At 35.5% G+C, this 21,579-nt stretch overlaps 1 protein-coding gene across 3 annotated transcripts in view; it reads left to right on the top strand.

The window, feature by feature from the left end:
- CHD1 (chromodomain helicase DNA binding protein 1) overlaps window positions 1-12,955 on the top strand; it is a 74,790-nt gene extending 61,835 nt beyond the window's left edge. For all 3 annotated transcript variants that reach the window (XM_070465855.1, XM_070465854.1, XM_070465856.1), the window contains 5 exons: window positions 207-385; window positions 7,704-7,800; window positions 8,996-9,047; window positions 9,800-10,010; window positions 11,414-12,955. In XM_070465855.1, the coding sequence (XP_070321956.1) occupies window positions 207-385; window positions 7,704-7,800; window positions 8,996-9,047; window positions 9,800-10,010; window positions 11,414-11,759 (885 nt within the window). In that variant the 3' untranslated portion in view covers window positions 11,760-12,955. The remainder of the gene's footprint in view (window positions 1-206; window positions 386-7,703; window positions 7,801-8,995; window positions 9,048-9,799; window positions 10,011-11,413) is intronic.
- Window positions 12,956-21,579: the final 8,624 nt, after the last annotated feature.

Below are 21,579 nucleotides of genomic sequence, written 5' to 3'. Positions count from 1 at the left end.
AAAGATTGATTTTTAAATGATAATGGAAAACCTTGCTTTCTGAATAAAGTCTGAGGGGAAAATTCTGGACGTTTAAGAACTGTGAGGTACGGTTTAATGCTCATTTCATGTTACATTTACTCATGTAAAAGTGTCACTGGAAGAAGTGGCTCTGTGTTGAATCCATGCCTTTAATGCGCAGTTCTGCTCTTCTTTTCCTGTTTCAGTGTAAAGAGAGGATGAGGCCGGTCAAAGCAGCACTGAAGCAGCTTGATAGGCCTGAGAGAGGCCTTTCGGAAAGAGAACAGCTGGAACATACTAGACAGTGCTTGATAAAAATCGGAGACCATATTACGGAATGTCTGAAAGAGTATACAAATCCTGAACAAATCAAGCAGTGGAGAAAGTAAGTGATGTATTTTTCAGGACGTGTTAAATTTGTAATTGTGTAACCATCTGTTTGCCTCTTACTTGTGTCTAGGGCTTCCCTGATAGCTCAGCTGGTAAAGAATGTGCCCGCAATGCAGGAGACCCTGGTTTGATTCCTGGGTCAGGAAGATCTGCTAGAGAAGGGATAGGCTACCCACTAAAGTATTCTTGGGCTTCCCTTGTGACTCAGCTGGTTAAGAATCCTCCTGTAATGTGGGAGGCCTGGGTTCAATCCCTGGGTCAGGAAGACACCCTGGAGAAGGGAAAGGCTACTCACTCCAGTATTCTGGACTGGAGAATTCCAAAGAGTCGGACATGAGTGAGCAATTTCACTTCACTGTTTTTCTCTTGTATTTCAGTTTCTTTTTCACCTCCTGAAGTTTAGGTTACAGAATGTGTACAGGGGGAGGCTGATTGTTTTCATCTTTTTCCTTTAAAACATTTTATAAATAAGTGATTCCTTAATTATGCATAATGATAAACCACAGGTGGCATCTCTGCCTTTAGATAAATAGTGAAAGGTGTTTAATTAACATTCAGATTGCATTTTATTCTTAAAAATTTCCCAATTTACCAAATTATTCTCAGTAATATCTTCAGCTGTTGGTGTGCCAATGTGTTACATAAATTTAGCAGTTCATCTTCTCAATATGACTATAAAGCCTTGTAAAAATAAATCGATTTTTATTACATTCCTCAAGCAATGTAAAATGGAGACTCTATTTTCCCCTTCATTTTAGAAGTAGTAACAACATATTTGATCTTAAAATTGTAAATCTGAGCTATGAAATGATGTGATAAGTGATACTATAATGTGATAAGTGGTAATAATCACTTAATGATTACCAAATGCAGGTCACTGTTAAGCCAGACTATTAGACAGGCTAGGAAAACAATAAAATGAGCATAAACTAGTTATTAACAACTGTTTATTAACCTACTGATTTCTTTGCTATGTGCAGTGCAGCTGCATATCAAAACAAAACACTTTATTGCACATTTCTGCAGGAGACATGATTACACTAAATTAAAAAAAAAAAAACTATCCCCATGTTAAACTCAACCAGGACTCATTTCAGAAAGAGGAGATAGGAAGTTGATCATGATCACTAGGCTTTTGTAAATGAGTGAGGCTGAGCTCGTGTCTAAAGAAACTGAAGCCTTGCATGGACGGTAAGAAGAGTCTAAAGCCGTGTGCCTGTAATGACATGGAATGATCACTGAGGTTGGCATCACACAACATGCATACTTAGTTGCAACTTGCCTAATTTCTGACTTTATGACCTTGAACAGTTACCACTATGTATGAGTCCCCCAGTATTATCACCTGCAAAATGTTAAGACTGCATATTTTTTCAGTTGTTGAAGAAAAATGAAAGATTTTTATGAAGAGTGTGTGTGTCTTAGTCGCTCACTGATGTCTGACTCTTTGCGACCCCATGGACTGTGTCCTTCCAGGCTCCTCTGCGCATGGAATTCTGCAGGCAAGAATACTGCAGTGGGTAGCCTATCCCTTCCCAGGGGTCTTCCCGACCCAGGTATAGAACTCAGGTCTTCTGCATTTCAGGCAGATTCTTTACCACATGAGCTACCAGGGAAGCCCTTTTATGAGGAATGAGAGGCAATAATTCTCAAGTACTATATTCATAGTGTCTAGTTTAATAGTTTATTTATGGTTGGAATATATATACTGGAGCTTAATGCTTTCCTAAATACCATAAAAGAGAATTATTCCATTTTTTTCAAACTCTTATCTACTCATACAGTGACCTCTAAAATACAGAACTACAGGATAGGAATACATCAAGATTAAGTGAGAATACAGCCACATTCTCTGTCTTTTCATATTTAAGAGCCAAAGTTAAATTTTCTGTGTCATTGATTCCTGAACATATTCTTGATTGTTGTTTGAAATAAATTAGAAAATAAAAGAAATGCAGTGAGTTATCTTTAAAGCTGAATTTGATTACAGGATTATATTAAAACTATTTCCCGCCTTTAGTGTAAAAAGAGCTTAGTTTCTCTCTGAAAATACTTGTGTACTACATACCAGGTTTTAAACCTTCATGTAATTAGAGTTTAGATTTTTGAGTTTATGAAGAAGGCAGAGTATAGATTTTACTGGCTTTTTAGATTAGAAATGTGCAGCATCTTGTTAAAATTACATGTTGACTAATACAAGTAGTTACTTCAGGTTTAGTTACTAGGAAAAGGGGAGGAAAAAACCTCTAAAAGAAGAGAGACCAAATAGCCAAGAGACTTTTGTGTTCACCCTTAACTTTCAAGGTTTTATTCGTCTTTCTACACAGCTGGGCAACTTACCTTTTATTTTTCCTCCCACTCTCATCTACCTTAATTTCATATTCCTTGGTACTTATTCCTGCTACCACTGTCTCTGATTATACCAGATTCCTTTAAATGATAAAGGAGAACAGAAAGACCCTAACTGAGGAATATTTAAAGAGCAAATTAGTTTTTACTCAGTGCTGTCTTGGAGAAAAATTGGGGGAAAATGTAGAAGCAAGGGTAAGAGTCCCTTGTGTTAAAGGTTGAGCTTCTGATCACCCGACCCTACCCCTACTCCACCCCACTGAACACAGCCGCAGTTTCTGATTCTACGAAAGGAAGAACGGTTAAGACCTTTCCTGCAGTTGTAAAGATGGAGAGTTGATCCGTGATTATACAGCAGTTGACTTTAAGCCAATTTTTATAGTAACCGTAATTTTATAACCTGCTTTATTTCTTGCTTATGGATGTTTATATACAAGTATTTTGGCTTGTATATAAACATGAGTAGTTTATGAGGAAATGTGACACTAGTTTTTTATTTAAAAATCACTTGTAATCTAGTGATAAGCATAATTGTATTTGTGTTTCACTTGTACTTTCCTATGCTTCGTTCTAAGATCACTCTAAAAATGCTCCGTTTAGGAAGTCTTAACAGTTATTAGTTCCACTTTACAGAAGAAAAAAAACTGGACTCAGGTAAACAACCTTGTAGGGCCAGGACCTGGGGGATGGCAAAGGAGGCATGTAGTGCACGAACTTCAACAAGGCACTCATGCTGCACTAGTTCCAGGTCTGGAGTTGTGCCCAAGATCACACAGTTTAGCAGGTGATATAATTAGGACCAGATCTGATTTCAACTAGATTTTTTTCTATGGAAAAGGGATTTTTAAAGAGAAATTACTAACAAAAACACAGTTTATTAATTCCCTACCTCTTTACTCTTTGAACTGTAGAATGGCGGTAGTCTATAAATTCATTTAAGGACTAGTTGAATTTTCTCAGCTGCTGTGGATTTCACTTCACTTGGGTATTATTTAATTTTCTAAGTTTGTCCCTGTGATGGACAGGGAAGCCTGGTGTGCTGCAGTCCATGGGGTTGCAAAGAGTCAGACACTTCTGGGCGACTGAACTGAACTGAAGTTTGCTTATAAATTTTATTTCAAGGTTAATGTCATACCTATAGTGAACATTTTAACATCTTCTGATGACCATTTCCCTAACACAGTATTCTTAAAAATTTAAAGACATGCTGATACTTGTGGGGAGGGGGGCACATAAAGACATGCTGTTCCTTTTTAGCCTTTTGTTGTAATGAACAACAAAGTGAGAACTAGAATGTACTCATTATCTTTAACGAATAACTCAAGTACTTGATACATTAATAGAACCCAATAACATTAGTCACAATTTTAATTTCATTTATTTTTAAACAAGACAAAACTTGCATTTTACTTTATTAAAGTATAGTTGACTTCCACTGTTAGTTTCAGGTATACAATGTCGTGATTCCGTAGTTGTATAGATTAGGTACCGTACAGAGTTTTATACTATTGACTCTATTCCTTGTGCTGTATGTTACATCCCAGTGATATGTTTATTTTGTAACTGGTAGTTTGTACTTCTTAATGCCCTTGACCTGTCTCGCTCAGGCATCTGTGCACGTGCCTTCTGGCAGCCACTAGTTTGTTTTCTGTGAGTCTGTTTCTGTTGTATGTTCTACCCAACCAGGTCCATCCATGTTGTCCCAAATGGCAAGGTTGTGTTCCTTTTTATGTCTGCGTAATATTTCTGTGTGTGTGTGTGTGTGTGTGTGTGTGTGTGTGTGTGTGTGAGCGAGAGAATCCCACTTCTTTATGCATTCATCCATCTATGGATGGACACTTAGGTTGCTTCTATGTCTTGGCTTTTGTAAAATGATGCTGCAGTGTACATGGCGGCTCATATACCTTTCTGAATTAGTGTTTTCATTTCCTTCAGAGAAGTACAGAGGAGTGGAATTGTTGGATCATAAGGTAGTTCTATTTTTAATTTTTTGAGGAACTTACATGCTGTTTTCCATAGTGACCATACCAATTTATATTCCCAGCAACAGTGCATGAGGGTTCCATTTCCTCCACATCCTGGCCAACACTTGTTTTACCTTTTTTATAATAGCTGTTAGGTGTGAAGTGATATATCTTGTTTTGGCTCTGATTTGCATTTCCCTGATGATTAGTGATATTGAGCATCTTTTCATGTACCTGTCAGCCATCTGTATGTCTTCTTTAGAAAAATACTCAGGTTCTCCACCCATTTTTTTCTCAGTTGCTTTTTTTGATATTTTAATTTCAAAAGAAGCTGTTTTAGTTTAATGTCAAACAATGAATAACAATGGGATTTGGCTAATATATAAATTACAAAGATTTTAATATATTTAGTATTGAAGTTGTTGAATGATTTGATTTCCCCAACCACTATCTGATATCTTTAATGACTTGATATTAGCTATTCCTTCTTTCTTTCATTTCATTGATAATTGATTAGAGAATAGTATTGTCTAAAGAATATTTCAAATAAAAAAACTAAGTAATATTGACTCTACTTATTGATATGCATGAAGTGTTTAGGAGGAGATACATTAATACCTATACTTTTTCTTTGAAATGCAAACAGAAATTAGAGTAACAGAGGGATGGCTATATGGAATGATATGTGATAAAGTAGGCAGAGTAAAATGCTAATAAGAGAATCTAGGTGTTAAGTATATGGGTGATCATTGTAAAGTTCTTTTGTATCTTTGATGTACGAAAACTTTCATGATGTTGAAAAATTAACAAAATAATTATGCATGTGTTATGAAAATGTTCCTTTAGTTTAAATTAGCCTGCTAATATTAGTCTAGATAACTTGATAAGCCTTGTTAATATGCTGCATATTTTACTTAAGTAGCCAAAACTTACAGGCTATATGAAGTATTACTAGAGAAACAAATTTTGAGTATTACACATATATATGCACATTAAATATAAGGGTTGGAGTGACTGCTCTTTAAACTGCAATACATTTTGATAGTTTTTGTAAAATTATAAACCCAAATATTGATGAAGAATTGGTATCATCTTATACTGCAGTTAAGCAAATAGCTGTCACAAACTAAAAAAGAAAAGAAAGCACTTGAGAAAGCTATAACTGACTTAACAACACTGGTAAGAATTCTTTTAGAAATCACCAGTTATCCGTCTCTGTATACACATATGCTGGGATAATTTTGTAGTTATTGCATGATGCACAGATTTCTGATTTCCAAAGTTTACTAACACCTAGCAGTTTAGTAGTTTACTAGCTAGCAGCTCTTCACACATATCTGTGTTCAAAATCAAAAGGCTGGGAATGTTTGATCTTAGTGGAAAAACAATTAGGAACCCTGTCTTCTGGCCTTACCTAGTCACTTAGTCTCATTACCCCATTTGTTTATTTTAAATATTCTCTGCTACATTTGACTGCCTACCTGAAGGATGGTTACAGGTTAGGTACTTTTTGCAGTTATCTCATTAAATACTTCATAACAGTATATGTTTTGTAGTCCTGGGCAATTGATGGGTGCTTGGTAGTTGAGAGAAATATGTCTTGGCTATTAAGAAATCCCCAAAGTAAGTGCTTTTGTTATATAATTTTATTTCTCCTATATAAAAGAATGAGAAAAGTTATTTTCTAGCTAAGGATTTTTGCTTTTTTAGACTGACTTTCTTCTGTTACTATCACTGAGAGATAACTTTCTTTTGGAAAGTCATTATTCACACACACAGGGTTTTACTGTTTTTAAAACATCACATAAATCTGGACTTGTGCCTCAGTGGTAAAGACTCCACCTGCAGTGCAGGAGACATGCGCTCAGTCCCTGACCCAGGAAGATCCAGCATGCCTTGGTGCAGCTAAGCCCGTGCACCACAGTTGTTGAGCCTGTGCTCCAGAGCCCGAGAACAGCGACTCGGGGACCTGTGTGCCACAGCTGCCGAAGCCTGCACACCTAGGGCCCATGGCTCTGCGGCAAGAGAACCCACTGCACTGGGGAGCCCACACGCCACAACTAAAGGCTAGCCCCCATTCACCATAACTAGAGAAAAGCCCACATAGCAACAAGGATCCAGCACAACCAAAAAAAAAAAAAAAATCCCTTAAAATCTGTTGCTTGAACTCAGTAAAGATATTGATGTTGGGTAGTCCACTAAACCTTCATCATTGGCTATTTAGTAATTTCTTTACTCTGTTTATGTAAGCAAGATTCAAAATCTTTAACATACCTACTGGAAAAATTGTAAATATATGAAATTATTACTCTTAAAGTGATGGCAGACAGACTTCAACTCAGGTGTCACTGATTAGCAGTGGCTCTGAAGAAGCTGTGTTGGGATGAATCCAAAGACTGCATCTGAACTTGTGAAGGACTACCATGGTCAATTACTAATCCTAATCCCAGCATTGGGATGGGAGGAGAGGCGTAAACACAGAATACTGTCCTGGGCTTACAGTGTCTGATCACGTTACTCTTAGGACATTACATTACATCACAGTTATAAAATGACAGTAGCCTTTTAATGCATTATTCAGGACTTCTCTTTCACAAGCTTAATCCATGTTTTCTGATGATACTTTACTTGAACTACTAACATAGTTTATTCCTTTTATATCTAATCTGAACCATAATATGAATCCCATCCTGATTTGTAAGTTTACTTACTCTTTGGTTTCAAATTAGGATTGATTACTACTTTTCAAATCTGAAGTTTATAAAATGAAGGAATTTGGAAGAGAAGTAAAAGTTAACACTGTCTAGTTTTATTGGGAATCTTATCCACTTACGGAGGTTTTTTTGTTTTTTTTGTTTGTTTGTTTTTTTAATGCTAGAAATAACATCCTGAGACTTTGTTCTAGAGAGGGCTAAGATGTGTGTGTTTCTGTGTATGCTAAGGGGGTTTCATTAAAAACTAAGTATTTTCCACGGACTAATTTGCCTTTTATTCTTCTAGAAACCTGTGGATTTTTGTATCTAAGTTTACTGAGTTTGATGCAAGAAAATTACATAAATTATATAAGCATGCTATTAAAAAACGGCAGGAATCTCAGGTAAGTAAATGCATCATTTTTTTTATGTTATTAAGACAGATATTCTTCTTTATACAAGAATTCAGCTAATAAATGTAGAAGGAATAAGGGAAATAGAAAATCTTTATTAAAGTATTAATACCACAGTAAAAATTGTTGCAGGTAAGCTCCTCCAAGGAAAGCTAAAATTAGTGGGCAAGAAACAACTCTTTGCGAACCCATGAATCACAGCATGCCAGGCCTCCCTGTCCATCACCAACTCCCAGAGTTTACCCAAACCCATGTCCATCAAGTTGGTGATGCCATCCAGCCATCTTATCCTCTGTCATCCCCTTCTCTTCCTGCCCCCAATCCCTCCCAGCATCAGGGTCTTTTCCAATGAGTCAACTCTTCGCATGAGATGGCCAAGATATTGGAGTTTCAGCTTCAACATCAGTCCTTCCAGTGAACACCCAGGACTGATCTCCTTCAGGATGGACTGGTTGGATCTTCTTGCAGTATCACAAAGAGAAAAATCATAGCTTTGTAGAGGGGAAACCTGCCTTCGCCGCCTTAAACTGGCCTTAAACAAGCAGTTAAGATTAATGTCACCAGTGTTAAGACATATTGACATCATGAACCCCCTGTACTGTGTACTGAAAAGGTATATCACTTTGTGGAATTCTTGGCAAAAAGGAATCACACGTCAAACCATGAGAAAATATCAAATAAACCCCAGTTGAGAAATACTCTATAATTGTCTAGTACTCATCAAGTGTCAGGGTCTTGGAAGACAAGAAAAACTATCCCAGATTGTTAGGAGACAAAGAGCACCTGAGCCCAGATTGGATTCTGGAGAAGATGAACCTCAGTGGGAAATCTGGATAAAGTGTGTGTGGTTCAGTTAAGAGTGTTGTACTAAAATATAAAGTTTTAGGTTTGATTAGTATACTGTGGTTCTATAAGAAATATTAACATTAGGAGAAACTGGTAAAAAGCATGTGGGAACCCTCAGTACTATTTCTGCAGCTTTTCTCTCAAGTCTAAAATCACTTCAATTTTTTAAAAAAGAGGTCATGGGACCCACAGTTTCTGCTTTTAAAAAATATCTGCTAATGTTACATTTATACATTCTAATAGGGGAGAACTTCTTTTAGCATCAGGATTTTCTTTTTCATGTTTTACAACATTATTTGAAGCCACTTAAAAGATTCTTACATATGTGTATTTATTTTAGCAAAATAATGACCAGAACAGCAGCTTGAATACTCAAGTGACTAGAAATCCAGGTAAGTCAGTCTTCTTAATTGTTTTGGAAAGTCAGTTTGAAAACTGACTTTTTTTTTTTACTGGGAGGGTGAGGTGTTTTAGATGATATATGCCCATATTAAATGTAGTGTCTTAATCCTTTTTAGCTTATTAACTTTTCATAAATCACTATTACCAGTTTCTAGAAATTATAGAATTGTTGAGCATATTTTTTAAAAATTATTTGGAATATTAACAGATTAGTTAATATTAATAGATTAATTATATTAATCTAATTAATTGAGTAATTTATTGTTCTGTGCAAGAGTCATAAAAAGTGTAGTCTGAGAAGGAAATGGACCTTATATTTTTCATTGTGATTCTTCACATTTCAGATTAAAGTAAACCTATTCATAAGCCTTAGTATGGCTTTTTATAAACTATTTTCTAAGGGCTTGAACTGCTTGTATTTGGGAACTAGACAGTCAGGAATCCGCCTGCAGTACTGGAGACTCAGGTTCGATCCCTGGGTTGGGAAGATACCCTGAAGAAGGGAATGGCTACCCACTCCAGTATTCTGGCCTGGAGAATCCCATGGACAGAGGAGCCTGGTTGGCTGTAGTCCATGGGGTCTCAAAGAGTTGGACAGGAGTGAGTGACTAACACTTTGACTTTCTCACTTTTGTTGGTTGGAGCTGAAGCAGGAGTTCTTATAATCTAGCAGTTAAATTACTTTTATTTACCATGTATTTTTTTAAGTCATTAACGGAAGTTGGACACTTTTATCTAACAGATGTGGAAAGATTAAAAGAGAATACAAATCATGATGACAGCAGCAGGGACAGTTATTCATCTGACAGACACTTATCTCAATATCATGATCATCATAAAGACCGACATCAGGGAGATTTGTACAAGAAGAGTGACTCTAGAAAGAGACCTTATTCTTCTTTTAGTAATGGTAAAGATCATCGTGATTGGGATCACTACAAGCAAGACAGCAGGTAAACTTGACAGTTTTAAAATTTTGCATATTGATGTCTTTATTTGTTGTGTTTGACTTTATTGACCAATTCAGTTTTCAGGTAATCAAAACACATCTGATGTAAAATAAAGGTTAAATAAGAAAAAATGGGTTTTTAATTATAAATTTAAGGTCAGAGTATACAGTAAGAAAATATTTAGTGTAGAGAGTTCTGTAGTCATGGGATTCATTGTTGGTTTGGAGAATATCGGCTAAAATAACTTTTCAAAATATAAAATAAAAGACTGATGAACTGTGGCTGAAGTGTGATGGTGAATTCTATGTTCCATTGCATTAAAAAAAACTAATTTTTGTTTGAATAATTATGTGAAAACAACTCATTGAGGTTAAATTTAATCAAAGCAATCTGAAGATAGTCCTGAAATCATGAAGTTTTCTCCAGTTACTGTTTTTTTGAAGTCGAAGTAGTAAACAACTAGAATAGAATAACAATACATTTTACTCCTTTTGATAAGGGGATATTTTCATTTAATAAGCCAAATAAAAATACCCAGAAGAGTAAAAGATCAGAAATTAAGAAATTAAAAGGTTTGTCTTTATTTTAGTTGTGCTCACTGAAATTTCTTCTGAGAAGTACAGCCACAATATAAACTTAGAATAGCACACAATGAGAAAGAAAAGCCATATTCGTAGCGGTAAATGTTTATAATTTCACAGACTTGCATAACAGTTTATATTGCTTATAATAAGGACCTTTTGTGAACAAAAAACCATTAAGTTATGTTTGGTGTATTTTATTTGAAAAGGCAAACATCTTAGAAATTACTTTTCATTAAACTCCCATAGATTTTTAGCAGACTGCCACACATTTATGTGTGGAGTAAATTTCACAGTGATTTATATATCAAATCTTCCTATATAAATAATCAGATTAAGGAAGCTTTTTAATAGGCATCACCAACCAATAAAAGTTCTCTTTTATAAATATATATATCATAGACTATTTTAGAGATTTTTATTTATTTTTCCTGCTGCAGACTCAAAGGGCTCTGATTTCAAGGGTATTTTAGATGGATGTAGTTATCTTAATTCTAATTAATTAATTCCAGTAAAGATGCATTAATGCAAATGATGCATAGAAGAAAAAGTAGCAACCAATCTTAAATGGCCATGTGAAGTTAGATGCCATCTGAAGTGCTTTGTATGGTTTCACTTTAGTTTTATGAATGAAATAGTTTTTCCAAAGATATGCAGAGATAATTTTTCAGTGATTTTTAATGAACTCAGGAAATTTTGTGATGAAATACTGAATTTGTATACAATTAGAAGTATGCGTTATTTTTGTTTTATTTTTAGTAAGATTTATTTGGAAACATTTCATTAGCATTGCTAATTTAAAATTCCTAATTTCTCTTTTATTAGATATTATAGTGATAGAGAGAAACACAGAAAACTGGATGATCACAGGAGTAGAGACCACAGATCAAATTTGGAAGGAAGTTTAAAAGACAGAACTCATTCTGATCATCGTTCTCATTCGGATCATCGGTTACATTCAGACCATCGATCAAGTTCTGAATATACACACCATAAATCTTCCAGGGATTATAGGTATCACTCAGATTGGCAGATGGACCATAGAGCTTCCAGTAGTGGCCCCAGATCTCCACTAGACCAGAGGTCTCCTTATGGCTCCAGATCTCCTTTTGAACACTCAATTGAACACAAAAGTACACCTGAGCATACCTGGAGTAGTCGGAAAACATAACAAAAACTGATATTGTCTTTTCTGGACTTTTCTTTTAGCCATATATCATAAACCAACACAGTAATTGCCTTACATGACTTGAAAGATATAAACAGATCTTCTGTCAGTAGCAGTATTGTTACTTCTTTCCAGGATGCAAGGTCTATTATCCCAACAGAAGAGAAAATATTTTTATATTTAAGGATTATGCTGCACTGTACTACAAATATTGTAGTACTATTTTTTTTTTCTTTTTTAAAGAAATGGAAAATGTTTACTATTACAGGGACCTCAACACTGCCCTTCCATGTAGGCTGGATAAAACTGTTTTTAAGTCAGTGATTTTAGACTGACGTCCATTTAAATTATGTTTGTATATGAACTTTACTCTTACCTGTGATCATGTTTCAGGAAGGAATGAAAGAGAGTTCTTTTCTTAATAAAGAAAACACACTCAAGGACTTTATTCACTTTCCAAAGCTACTTGTTTACATTGTACACTGCGACCACCTTGCCGCTTTTCATCACAAGCTTGAATATTTAAATTCTGTACTTATATCTGTAAAATAGCCAGGAAATTCCTGTTTGTGATCTATTATTATGCCTTTTTACACACACACAAACAATGACTGTAAATTATTGTAAATGAATTAAATGAGCTTTCCTTACTTCCTTCCCCTTCTCAGGCTTTTTTTGACTGTTCCTTTCCCTACCAACTCAGGCCTTCTTATTGTTTAAATATATATATATATATATATATATCAGTGTAATAACACTTTTTAATGATTTGTCTTGATGGAATCATTGTTTAGAATGTAAAAAAATGGGGAAAGGGGCCACTTAATTCCATTATAGTCCTTTTTATATTGACTATTTTATTAGATACATGTTATTTCTTTCCTTTTCCCTTTTTTAGTCAATATTGTGTAACAATGGTGAGATGATCTGTAAAATCTAAACTGCATGCTCTGGAAACATTTGTTTCAGATGCATTTGGTTTAAAAGGGTAGGTCTATGAACACTTTCAGAATCCAAAAGGCCAAAAGTTATTGTAAATCCATTTGTTTTCCTTTTCATGTGGGCAATAATGTCAAATGTGCTATGCAGCCAGGTAACATTTTAGATAAACTTGATTGACTTTTAATAAAAACTGTTACAATGCACACTGATTGTATATAAAAACCTTATATATGACAAATTAAATTTAAGAAAAAGGATATGTGGGCTCCTGTAATTTTCTGCTGCATTCTTATTCCCTCAAGCACCTAACTTTTTTTTTTTTTTAAGTAGTAGCATTTAGTTTCCAGAAAAGAGTATTTTGGTAAGCAGTTGAACATTGCTAATTTGTGGCACTACAATTAAAATCTATTTTGAAGAATATATGAATATATGAAGTAAAATTTAGATAATAGAAATCTTTGCTGGACTCTTGATTTTTGCAGATATTATTTTAGAATGCCTTATATTTATTTACAGATTTTTTTTTATTTTGTTATATTCAGTGGGAATTTTTTAATCTTGTAGCATACACTCTTGGATGTGTGCTGTGATATAACACATTTGAACCTTAACTTTGAAAAATATAAGTATATTGATATATTCCTACAATATTCTTAAATGTGTCTATAGATTAGCTGTGGGAGTGATGTACAGATATTTGTCTATAGATATATTTTTAATATTTTCCTTTTATCCAGTTAGGTCTAAAATTTACACTATGTGTACTAAACAGAGCTTCTATATCCCCCCAACCCTTTTTTAACAGCGGTGATTCCTGTTTAGATAGTTATCTTGAATATCATTTCCTGGTATGTCAGATAACTTGTGGAATAACTTAATTTTTATAAAAGTGATAAAACAACTTAATGCTGGTATACATTTTTGTAGGAGTTACCATTTTTTCCACTATTAGTATAAGTGATTACTTTATTCCACAATATAACATTTAATAAAAAAATTGTAATGCTTATTAAAGTCATAATATTAATACAGCTAACAGATCAGGGTTGACATTTCCATTCATCACTTTGTAGCTGGGACATTCGCATTATATCCTATTGTGAAAATTTCATAATACTACATTTTTGAGACAAATGGAATGGACTCAACTTTCTTAACAGTGCTGTGTTTAGTTGAATATTTCAGGCAACTAATCAGCTGAGTTGAATGAAAAATCTACAACTGTATGTAACATTTATTAATTGATGGCAAATATGTTCATTATTTGTAAGAATCAGCAATTACGTAGAAAAGGAACAAGCCATACATTTTTAAAGACAAAATGGAGAAAAACATCAGTACATAGGTATGACAGGAAACATTCTCTAAAAATATGCTTAATTTTTGTCTTTTTACATGCTCATTCTGATTTGCCATTTTTATCCATTTGTGTTTAATTTTTTAAGAATGAGGTTATGCATAGTACTGTACTAATTAACCCTCCACCTTAAAAATATACAATAAATGATTCTTATTAAAAGCAATGGTCTGTTTGCGTATAAAGAAAATATTCTTTGTTTAGGGTATGTTAGAAAATAATTTTCAGATTGGAAAGCTGTGAAAAACGAGTGTGAATGATTCGTTTGTTAATTTCAGAGTGAGTGGGTTAATAAAATGAGAGCCTTTGAAGTTGCATAAAATGTAGTAGACTACATATGTAATTTCTCTTGAGATCTGTCTTTAAGGTTAAATAATGGAAGGTTTGTGTAGATTATATGTTGCTTTACCCAGATTTCATTTCCTTGAGATTTATCCAGAATATACACAAAGGGTAGATGGCATAATACTGTCTGCACCACATTACTGTTTCTGACTAGAAAATGATTGTTGGAATATAAATAACTTTGAACGTTTTTAAGGAATATAAATAACTTTGAACGTTTTTAAGGTGGGATTTGAAAAAGCAAATAATCTTTAAATATAGGATTTTTTTCCGTAGACTTTCCCAGCCTCATCTGAAACGGTATGAACTAGTAAATGTGACTATACTGTTAAAGTTTCTGAATTGATATATTTAAGCATATTAACATAGATACTTCTATTAAACAGATTATTTACATTCAAGGCTCAATTTTAAAAATGCAAACTATTACATATTATTGTGGCACTTTACGCAAGACTGATGGATGGAACACATTTAAAAGGAAGCAACTAGATAATAGTGCACCAACAAAAATATCTTGAGAAAATGGCAAAATTTCTGTGTTAAAATTCTTAAGGCATTTACTTTTAGACATTTATAAGAAAGTTCAATTTTTTATTTTAGCACCTACCTAATACGTTGATTTTATTACAGATAATCTTTGGATTCCTTATAAAGAAAGACCTAGATTTAGGAAATAATACTTATGTCAAATAATGAAAGATGAGATTACGTGGTAAAGTAGAATTTAAAAAATAGTTTTCAGATTGTTTTCAAGTCCCTATACAAGATCTCCAGGGGGGCTTCATGTGCCAGATTTTCTGTTGTAAAAGGCCATTAGCCACCCTGTACTTCAGTTAAAATAAACTTCCCTAACCTGTGCTTGAAATGGGATTGGTAAATCAAACTCCCAAATGAATGAAATGTTTAATGGTAATTCCATATTCTACTGTACATTTGATTTTGATCTAAATATTAAATTGAAGAGGTATAAACAGTCTCAAGGAATTCCCTAGCTTATAATGGCATTCCCTAGCTTATAAAAGGAATTCCCTAGCCTATTAAATGATCATTGACTACATTGATGACATACATATTAGCACTTCACATGCAGAAATGTGCATTGCATTGTAATTTAATATTGTAGGCTGCCATTAGATTTCCAGTCTGTAGAATGAGCTGTGGAGTTGAACTGGCACTTGTTGCTTGTTTTACCCTCTTTTTACTTTTAAAATCTTAGATTTGTCTCTGGTGTTGTAGTTTCACTGTGCTAAGTCTAGGTGTGGTTTTTTTGTTTGTTTTTTAATTTATTTGCTCAGGTCTTGCCTTTGCCCAGTTGATTTTACTTTCTGGAATTCCTATGGTATTCTAGCCTATAATTTTTGAACTTCAGTTCCCTGTCTCAACAGCTTTACTGTTTTTCCTTCTCTTGCTATTTCTGTGCTGAGTATCTTCAACTTAACCATTCCCCATGAAGTCATCTCCACTTAGATATCTAATGTGTGTGTACTCAGTCATGTCCAACTCTTTGCGACCTTATGGACTGTAACCCACCAGGCGCCTGTGTCTATGGAATTTTCCAGGCAAGAATACTAGAGTGGGTTGCCATTTCCTCTTCCAGGGGATGTTCCCAACTCCAGGATAGAACCTGTGTCTCCTGCATTGGCAGGTGGACTCTAAAGATATCTAGTAGATACCTAATTTTAAAATAGTAAAACTTGCTTCAATTCTTCACCAATGACAGTTTAGAAAAGAAACTTCCAAATGTTCCATAATTTTTGTTCCAATTTTATAAAACAACTGTTCACACCAGTCATCTATTAGATAAGCTGCAAAGGTTTCCTCCTAGTGTATGATTTGTGTTTTCGTTTTCTTAATGATCTCTTTTGAAATGCAGAATTTAAAAAATTATGATAAAGTCCAGTTTATCCACCTTTTTTCTCTAATTGTTCATTAATTGTGTATAGAAATCTTTGCCTAACTCGAGGTCACAAGGATTTTTCTATGTTTTCTTCTGGGAGGATTATACTTTTAAGTCTATGATTCAAGTTGATTTTTGTATGTATTATAGTATGAGTATGGATCAAAATTGTGTGGGGGGGTAAGTTTTCTTGTTCTTTGTTTTTGGAATATGTATATCCCATTTTTCTAGTACCACTTGTTAAAAAGACTATGTGTGGATCTGTTTCTGAACCCAGAAACTGGTACTGAAATTACCAGTATAGTAATTCCCTATACTGGTCTATTAGTTTATATTTCTATGCTAACACCACACTACCTTGATGACTTTATAGTAAATCATGAAATCAAATAGTATGAACTCTGAAATTTTGTTCTTTTTCAAAATCATTTGGCATTCTAAATTCCTTTGCTTTTTTATGTATATTTTAGGATTAACTTGTCAATTTCTACCAGGAAGCCTGCTAGGATCTTTACTGAGATTATATTGAATCTATAATCAATTTGGAGAATATTGAACATTTAACAATAATTGAGACTTGTAATTTATTTACACTTTATATATCTCCTTTGTTAGGTTTTTAATTTCATCAGGTGCTGTGGTTTTTCAGTGGACCAATATTGTTAAATTTACACCTTAGTAACTCATATTTTTCTGCAATTATGTTTTAATTTCAGTTTTTGGTCTCCAGGTCACTTGTATCAGAAGTGTCTTGTGAATTTTTAAACATGGAGACTCTAACTCAAAAAGAGTCAGAATATGAGAAAGCAAGTCATAGATTTGTGTTTGTACCTATCTCATATGATTTGAATGCACAGTAAAGTTTGAGAAAAAAAAGTAATAATTACAGTTTTTAAGTGTTCATTGTTTGGGGGATTTAACTTTTGTGACCTTGCTCTCCTTAATGGATCACAGCATTGTCATGGGGAAGGGGCTTGCATAACTCAATGAAGTAATGTAGCCATGCCTTGCAGGGCCACCCAAGAGAGACGGGTCATAGTGAAGAGTTATGACAAAATGTAGTCCACTGGAGGAGGGAACAGCAAGCCAGTCCTGTATTCTTGCCACAGCAACCGCATGAACAGCATGAAAAGGCAGAAAGATATGACACTGGAAGATGAGTCCCAGAGGTTAGATGTCCAGTATGCTACTAAGGGGACTTCCCTGGAAGCTGCAATGCGGGAGACCTGAGTTCAATCCCTGGGTCAGGAAGATCCCCTGGAGAAGGAAATGGCAACCCACTGCAGTACTCTTGCCTGGAAAATCCCACGGACAGAGAAGCCTGGTGGGCTACAGTCCACAGGGTCACAAAGAGTCAGACATGACAGTGATTTCACTTTCACTTTCACATGCCACTGAGAAAGAGCAGCGGGCAATTACTAATAGCTCCAGCAAAAATGAAGTGGCTGGGCCAAAGCAGACACAATGCTCAGTTGTGATGTGTCTGGTGGTGAAAGTACAGTCCGATGCTGTAAAGAACAATATCGCACAGAAACCTGGAATGTTAGGTCCATGAATTAAGGTAAATTGGATGTGGTCAAGCAAGAGATGGCAAGATTGAACACTGACATTTCAGGAATCAGTGAACTAAAATGGATGGGAATAGGAGAATTTAATTCAGATGACCATTGTATCTACTACTATGGGCAATAATCCCTTAAAAGAAATGGAGTAGCCTTCATAGTCAACAAAAGAGCCTGAAATGCAGTACTTGTATGCAACCTCAAAAACAACAGAAAAATCTTGGTTCATTTCCAGGGCAAGTCATTCAACATCACAGTAATCCAAATCTATGCTCCAGCCACTGATACTGAAGAAGCTGAGGCTGACTAGTTCTAGGAAGACCTCTAACACCTAGAAGTAACACCAAAAAAGAGAAGTCCTTTTCATCATAGAGGATTGGAATGCAGAAGTAGGAAGTCAAGAGATAGCTGGAATAATATGAAAGTTTGGTCTAGGAATACAAATAGAACAGGGCAAAGGCTAAGAGTTTAGTCAAGTGAACACACTGATCATAGCAAACCTCCTTTTCCAACAACCCATGAGACGGCTCCACACAAGGACATCACCTGATGGCCAATACCAAATCAGATTGATTATGTTCTTTGCAGTCAAAGATGGATAAGTTCTATACAGTGAGCAAAATGATGACCTGGAGTTGATTGTGGCTCAGATCATCAGCTCCATATTGCAAAATGCAGACTTACATTGAAGAAAGTAGGTAAAGTCATGAAGCCATTCAGGTATGACCTAATCAAACCCCCTATGATCATACAGTGGAGGTTACAAACAGATTCAAGGGATTAGATAGAGTGCTTGAAGAATTATGAACAGAGGTGTGTAACATTGTACAGGAGGAAGGATCAAAACCATCCCAAATGAAATGAAATGCAAGAAGGCAAAGTGGTTATCTGAGGTGGCTTTACAAATAGCTAAGGAAAAGAAGAGAAGTGAAAGGCAAGGGAGAAAGGAAAAGATGAATCCAACTGAGGGCTTCCCAAGTGGTGCTTACCCAAGTGGTAAAGAACCTGCCTGCCAATCCAGGAGACCGAAGAGATGCCGGTTTGATTTCTGGGTTGGGAAGATCCCCTGGAGGAGGAAATGGCAACCCACTCCAGTATTCTTGTCTGAAGGACCCCATGGACAGAGGAGCCTAGTGGACTACATCTCATAGGGTTGCAAAGAGTTGTACACAAGTAAAGAAACCTAGCACACATGCATGCATACCCAAGTGAATGCAGAATTCCAGAGAATAGCAAGGTGAGCTAAGAAGGCCTTCTTAAATGAACAATACAATTAAATAGAGGAAAACAATCGAATGGGAAAGACTAGAGATCACTTCAAGAAAATTGGAGATCATCAAGGAAATATTTTTCATGCAATGATGGGCATGATAAAGGACAGAAATGATAAGGATCTAACAGAAGCAGATTAAGAAGAGGTGGCAAGAATACACAGAACTATACAAAAAAGATCTTAATGACCCAGAAAACCAGGATGGTAAAGTCACTCACCTACAGCAAGACATCCTGAAATGTGAAGTCAAGTGGACCTTAGGAAGTATTACTATGAACAAAGCTATTGGAACTGATGGAATTCCAGCTGAGCTATTTCAAATCCTAAAAGATGATGCTGCACTCAATATGTCAACAAATTTGGAAAACTCAGCATTAGCCAAAGGACTGGAAAAGGTCAGTTTTCATTCCAATCCCAAAGAAGAACAATGCCAAAGAATGCTCAAACTACTGTACAATTGTGCTCATTTCACATGCTAGGAAGGTTATGCTGAAAATCTTTCAAGTGAGGATTCAACAATATGTGAACTGAGAACTCCAGATGTGCAATATGGGTTTAGAAATGGCAGAGGAACCAGAGATCAAATTTGCAACATTATCTGGATCGTGGAGAAAGCAAGAGAATACAAGAAAAACATCTGCTTCTGCATCTTTGACTATAGGGATCACAGCAAACTGTGGAAAATTCTTAAAGAGATGGGACTACCAGACCACCTTATCTGCCCTCTGAGAAACCCGTATGTTGTTCAAGAAGCAACAGTCAGATCCCAACATGGAACAACTGACTGGTTCAAAATTGGGAAAGGAATAGACAAGGCTGAATATTGTCACCCTGCTTATTTAACTTACATGCAGAGTACATAATATGAAATGCCAGGCTGGGTGAATCACAAGCTGGAATCAAGATTTCCAGGAGAAATATCAACAACCTTAGATATGTAGATGATGCGACTCTAATGGCAGAAAGTGAAGAGGAACTAAAGAACCTCTTGATGAGGGTCAAAGAGGAGACTGAAAAAGCTAGCTTGAAACTCAACATTGAAAAAACTAAGATTAAAAAAAAAAAGCAAAAAACTAAGATCATGGTATCTGCTCCCATCACTTCACTAAAAATAGACTGCAAAAAGTGGGAGCAGTGATAGATTTTATTTTCTTGAGCTCCAAAATCATTGTGGAGAGTGACTGCAGCTGTGAAATTAAAAGTTGCTTCCTCCTTGGAAGGAAAGCTATGACAAAACTAGACAGCATACCAAAAAACCGAGACATCACTTTGCTGACAAAGGTCTGTATAGTCAAAGCTATGGTTTCTCCAGTAGTCAGGTACGGATGTGAGAGTTGGACTGTAAAGAAGGCTGAGCACCAAAGAATTGATCCTTTCAAACTGTGACACTGGAGAAGACTATTCAGAGTCCCTTGGACTGCAAGGAGATCCAGCCAGTCAATCCTAAAGGAAATCGACCATAGATATTCATTGGAAGGACTGATGCTGAAGCTCCAATACTTTGGCCAGCTGATGCAAAGAGCTAACTTAATGGAAAAGATCCTGATGCTGCAAAAGATTGAAGGCAGAAGGAGAAGTGGGTGACAGAGGATGAGATGGCTGGATGGCATCACCGATGCAATGGACATGAATTTGAGCAAACTCAGATGATGGAGGAGAGAGAAGCCTATCATGTTGAAGTCCATGGGGTTACAAAGAGTTGGACACAAGTTACAGACTAAGAAACAGCTAGAGTTTAATACTTAAATTAATAAAATCATCCAGTGTATGCACTGTTTTTTACCTAACTTTTGCCTCTTTTGTCTGTTCCACATAGTGTTTTTGAGATTAACTCATGTTATATGTATCCACGGTTCCTTCTTACTGCTTTGTAAAATTCTGCTGTATGGCTGTATTGATCAGCTCACAAATGAGTTTCCAGTGTTTGGCTAATACATGGAACAACAGACTGGTTCCAAATAGGAAAAGGAGTACATTAAGACTCTATGTTGTCACCCTGCTCGTTTAACTTATATGCAGAGTACATCATGAGAAACACTGGGCTGGAAGAAGCACAAGCTGGAATCAAGATTGCCAGGAGAAACATCAATAACCTCAGATATGCAGATGATACCACCCTTATGGCAGAAAGTGAAGAAGAACTAAAGAGCCTCTTGATGAAAGTGAAAGAGGAGAGTGAAAAAGTTGGCTTAAAGCTCAACATTCAGAAAACTAAGATCATGGCATCCGGTCCCATCACTTCATGGCAAATAGGTGGGGAAACAGTGGAAACAGTGGCTGACTTTATTTTTTTGGGCTCCAAAATCACTGCAGATGGTGACTGCAGCCATGAAATTAAAAGACACTTACTCCTTGGAAAGAAAGTTATGACCAACCTAGACAGCATATTAAAAAGCAGAGACATTACTTTGCCCACAAAAGTCCGTCTAGTCAAGGCTATGGTT

Source organism: Odocoileus virginianus, chromosome 3, assembly GCF_023699985.2.
Source record: "Odocoileus virginianus isolate 20LAN1187 ecotype Illinois chromosome 3, Ovbor_1.2, whole genome shotgun sequence".
NCBI lineage: Eukaryota > Metazoa > Chordata > Mammalia > Artiodactyla > Cervidae > Odocoileus > Odocoileus virginianus.
Note: the sequence above shows the minus strand (reverse complement) of the source record. Positions and strands in the feature narration are given on the sequence as shown.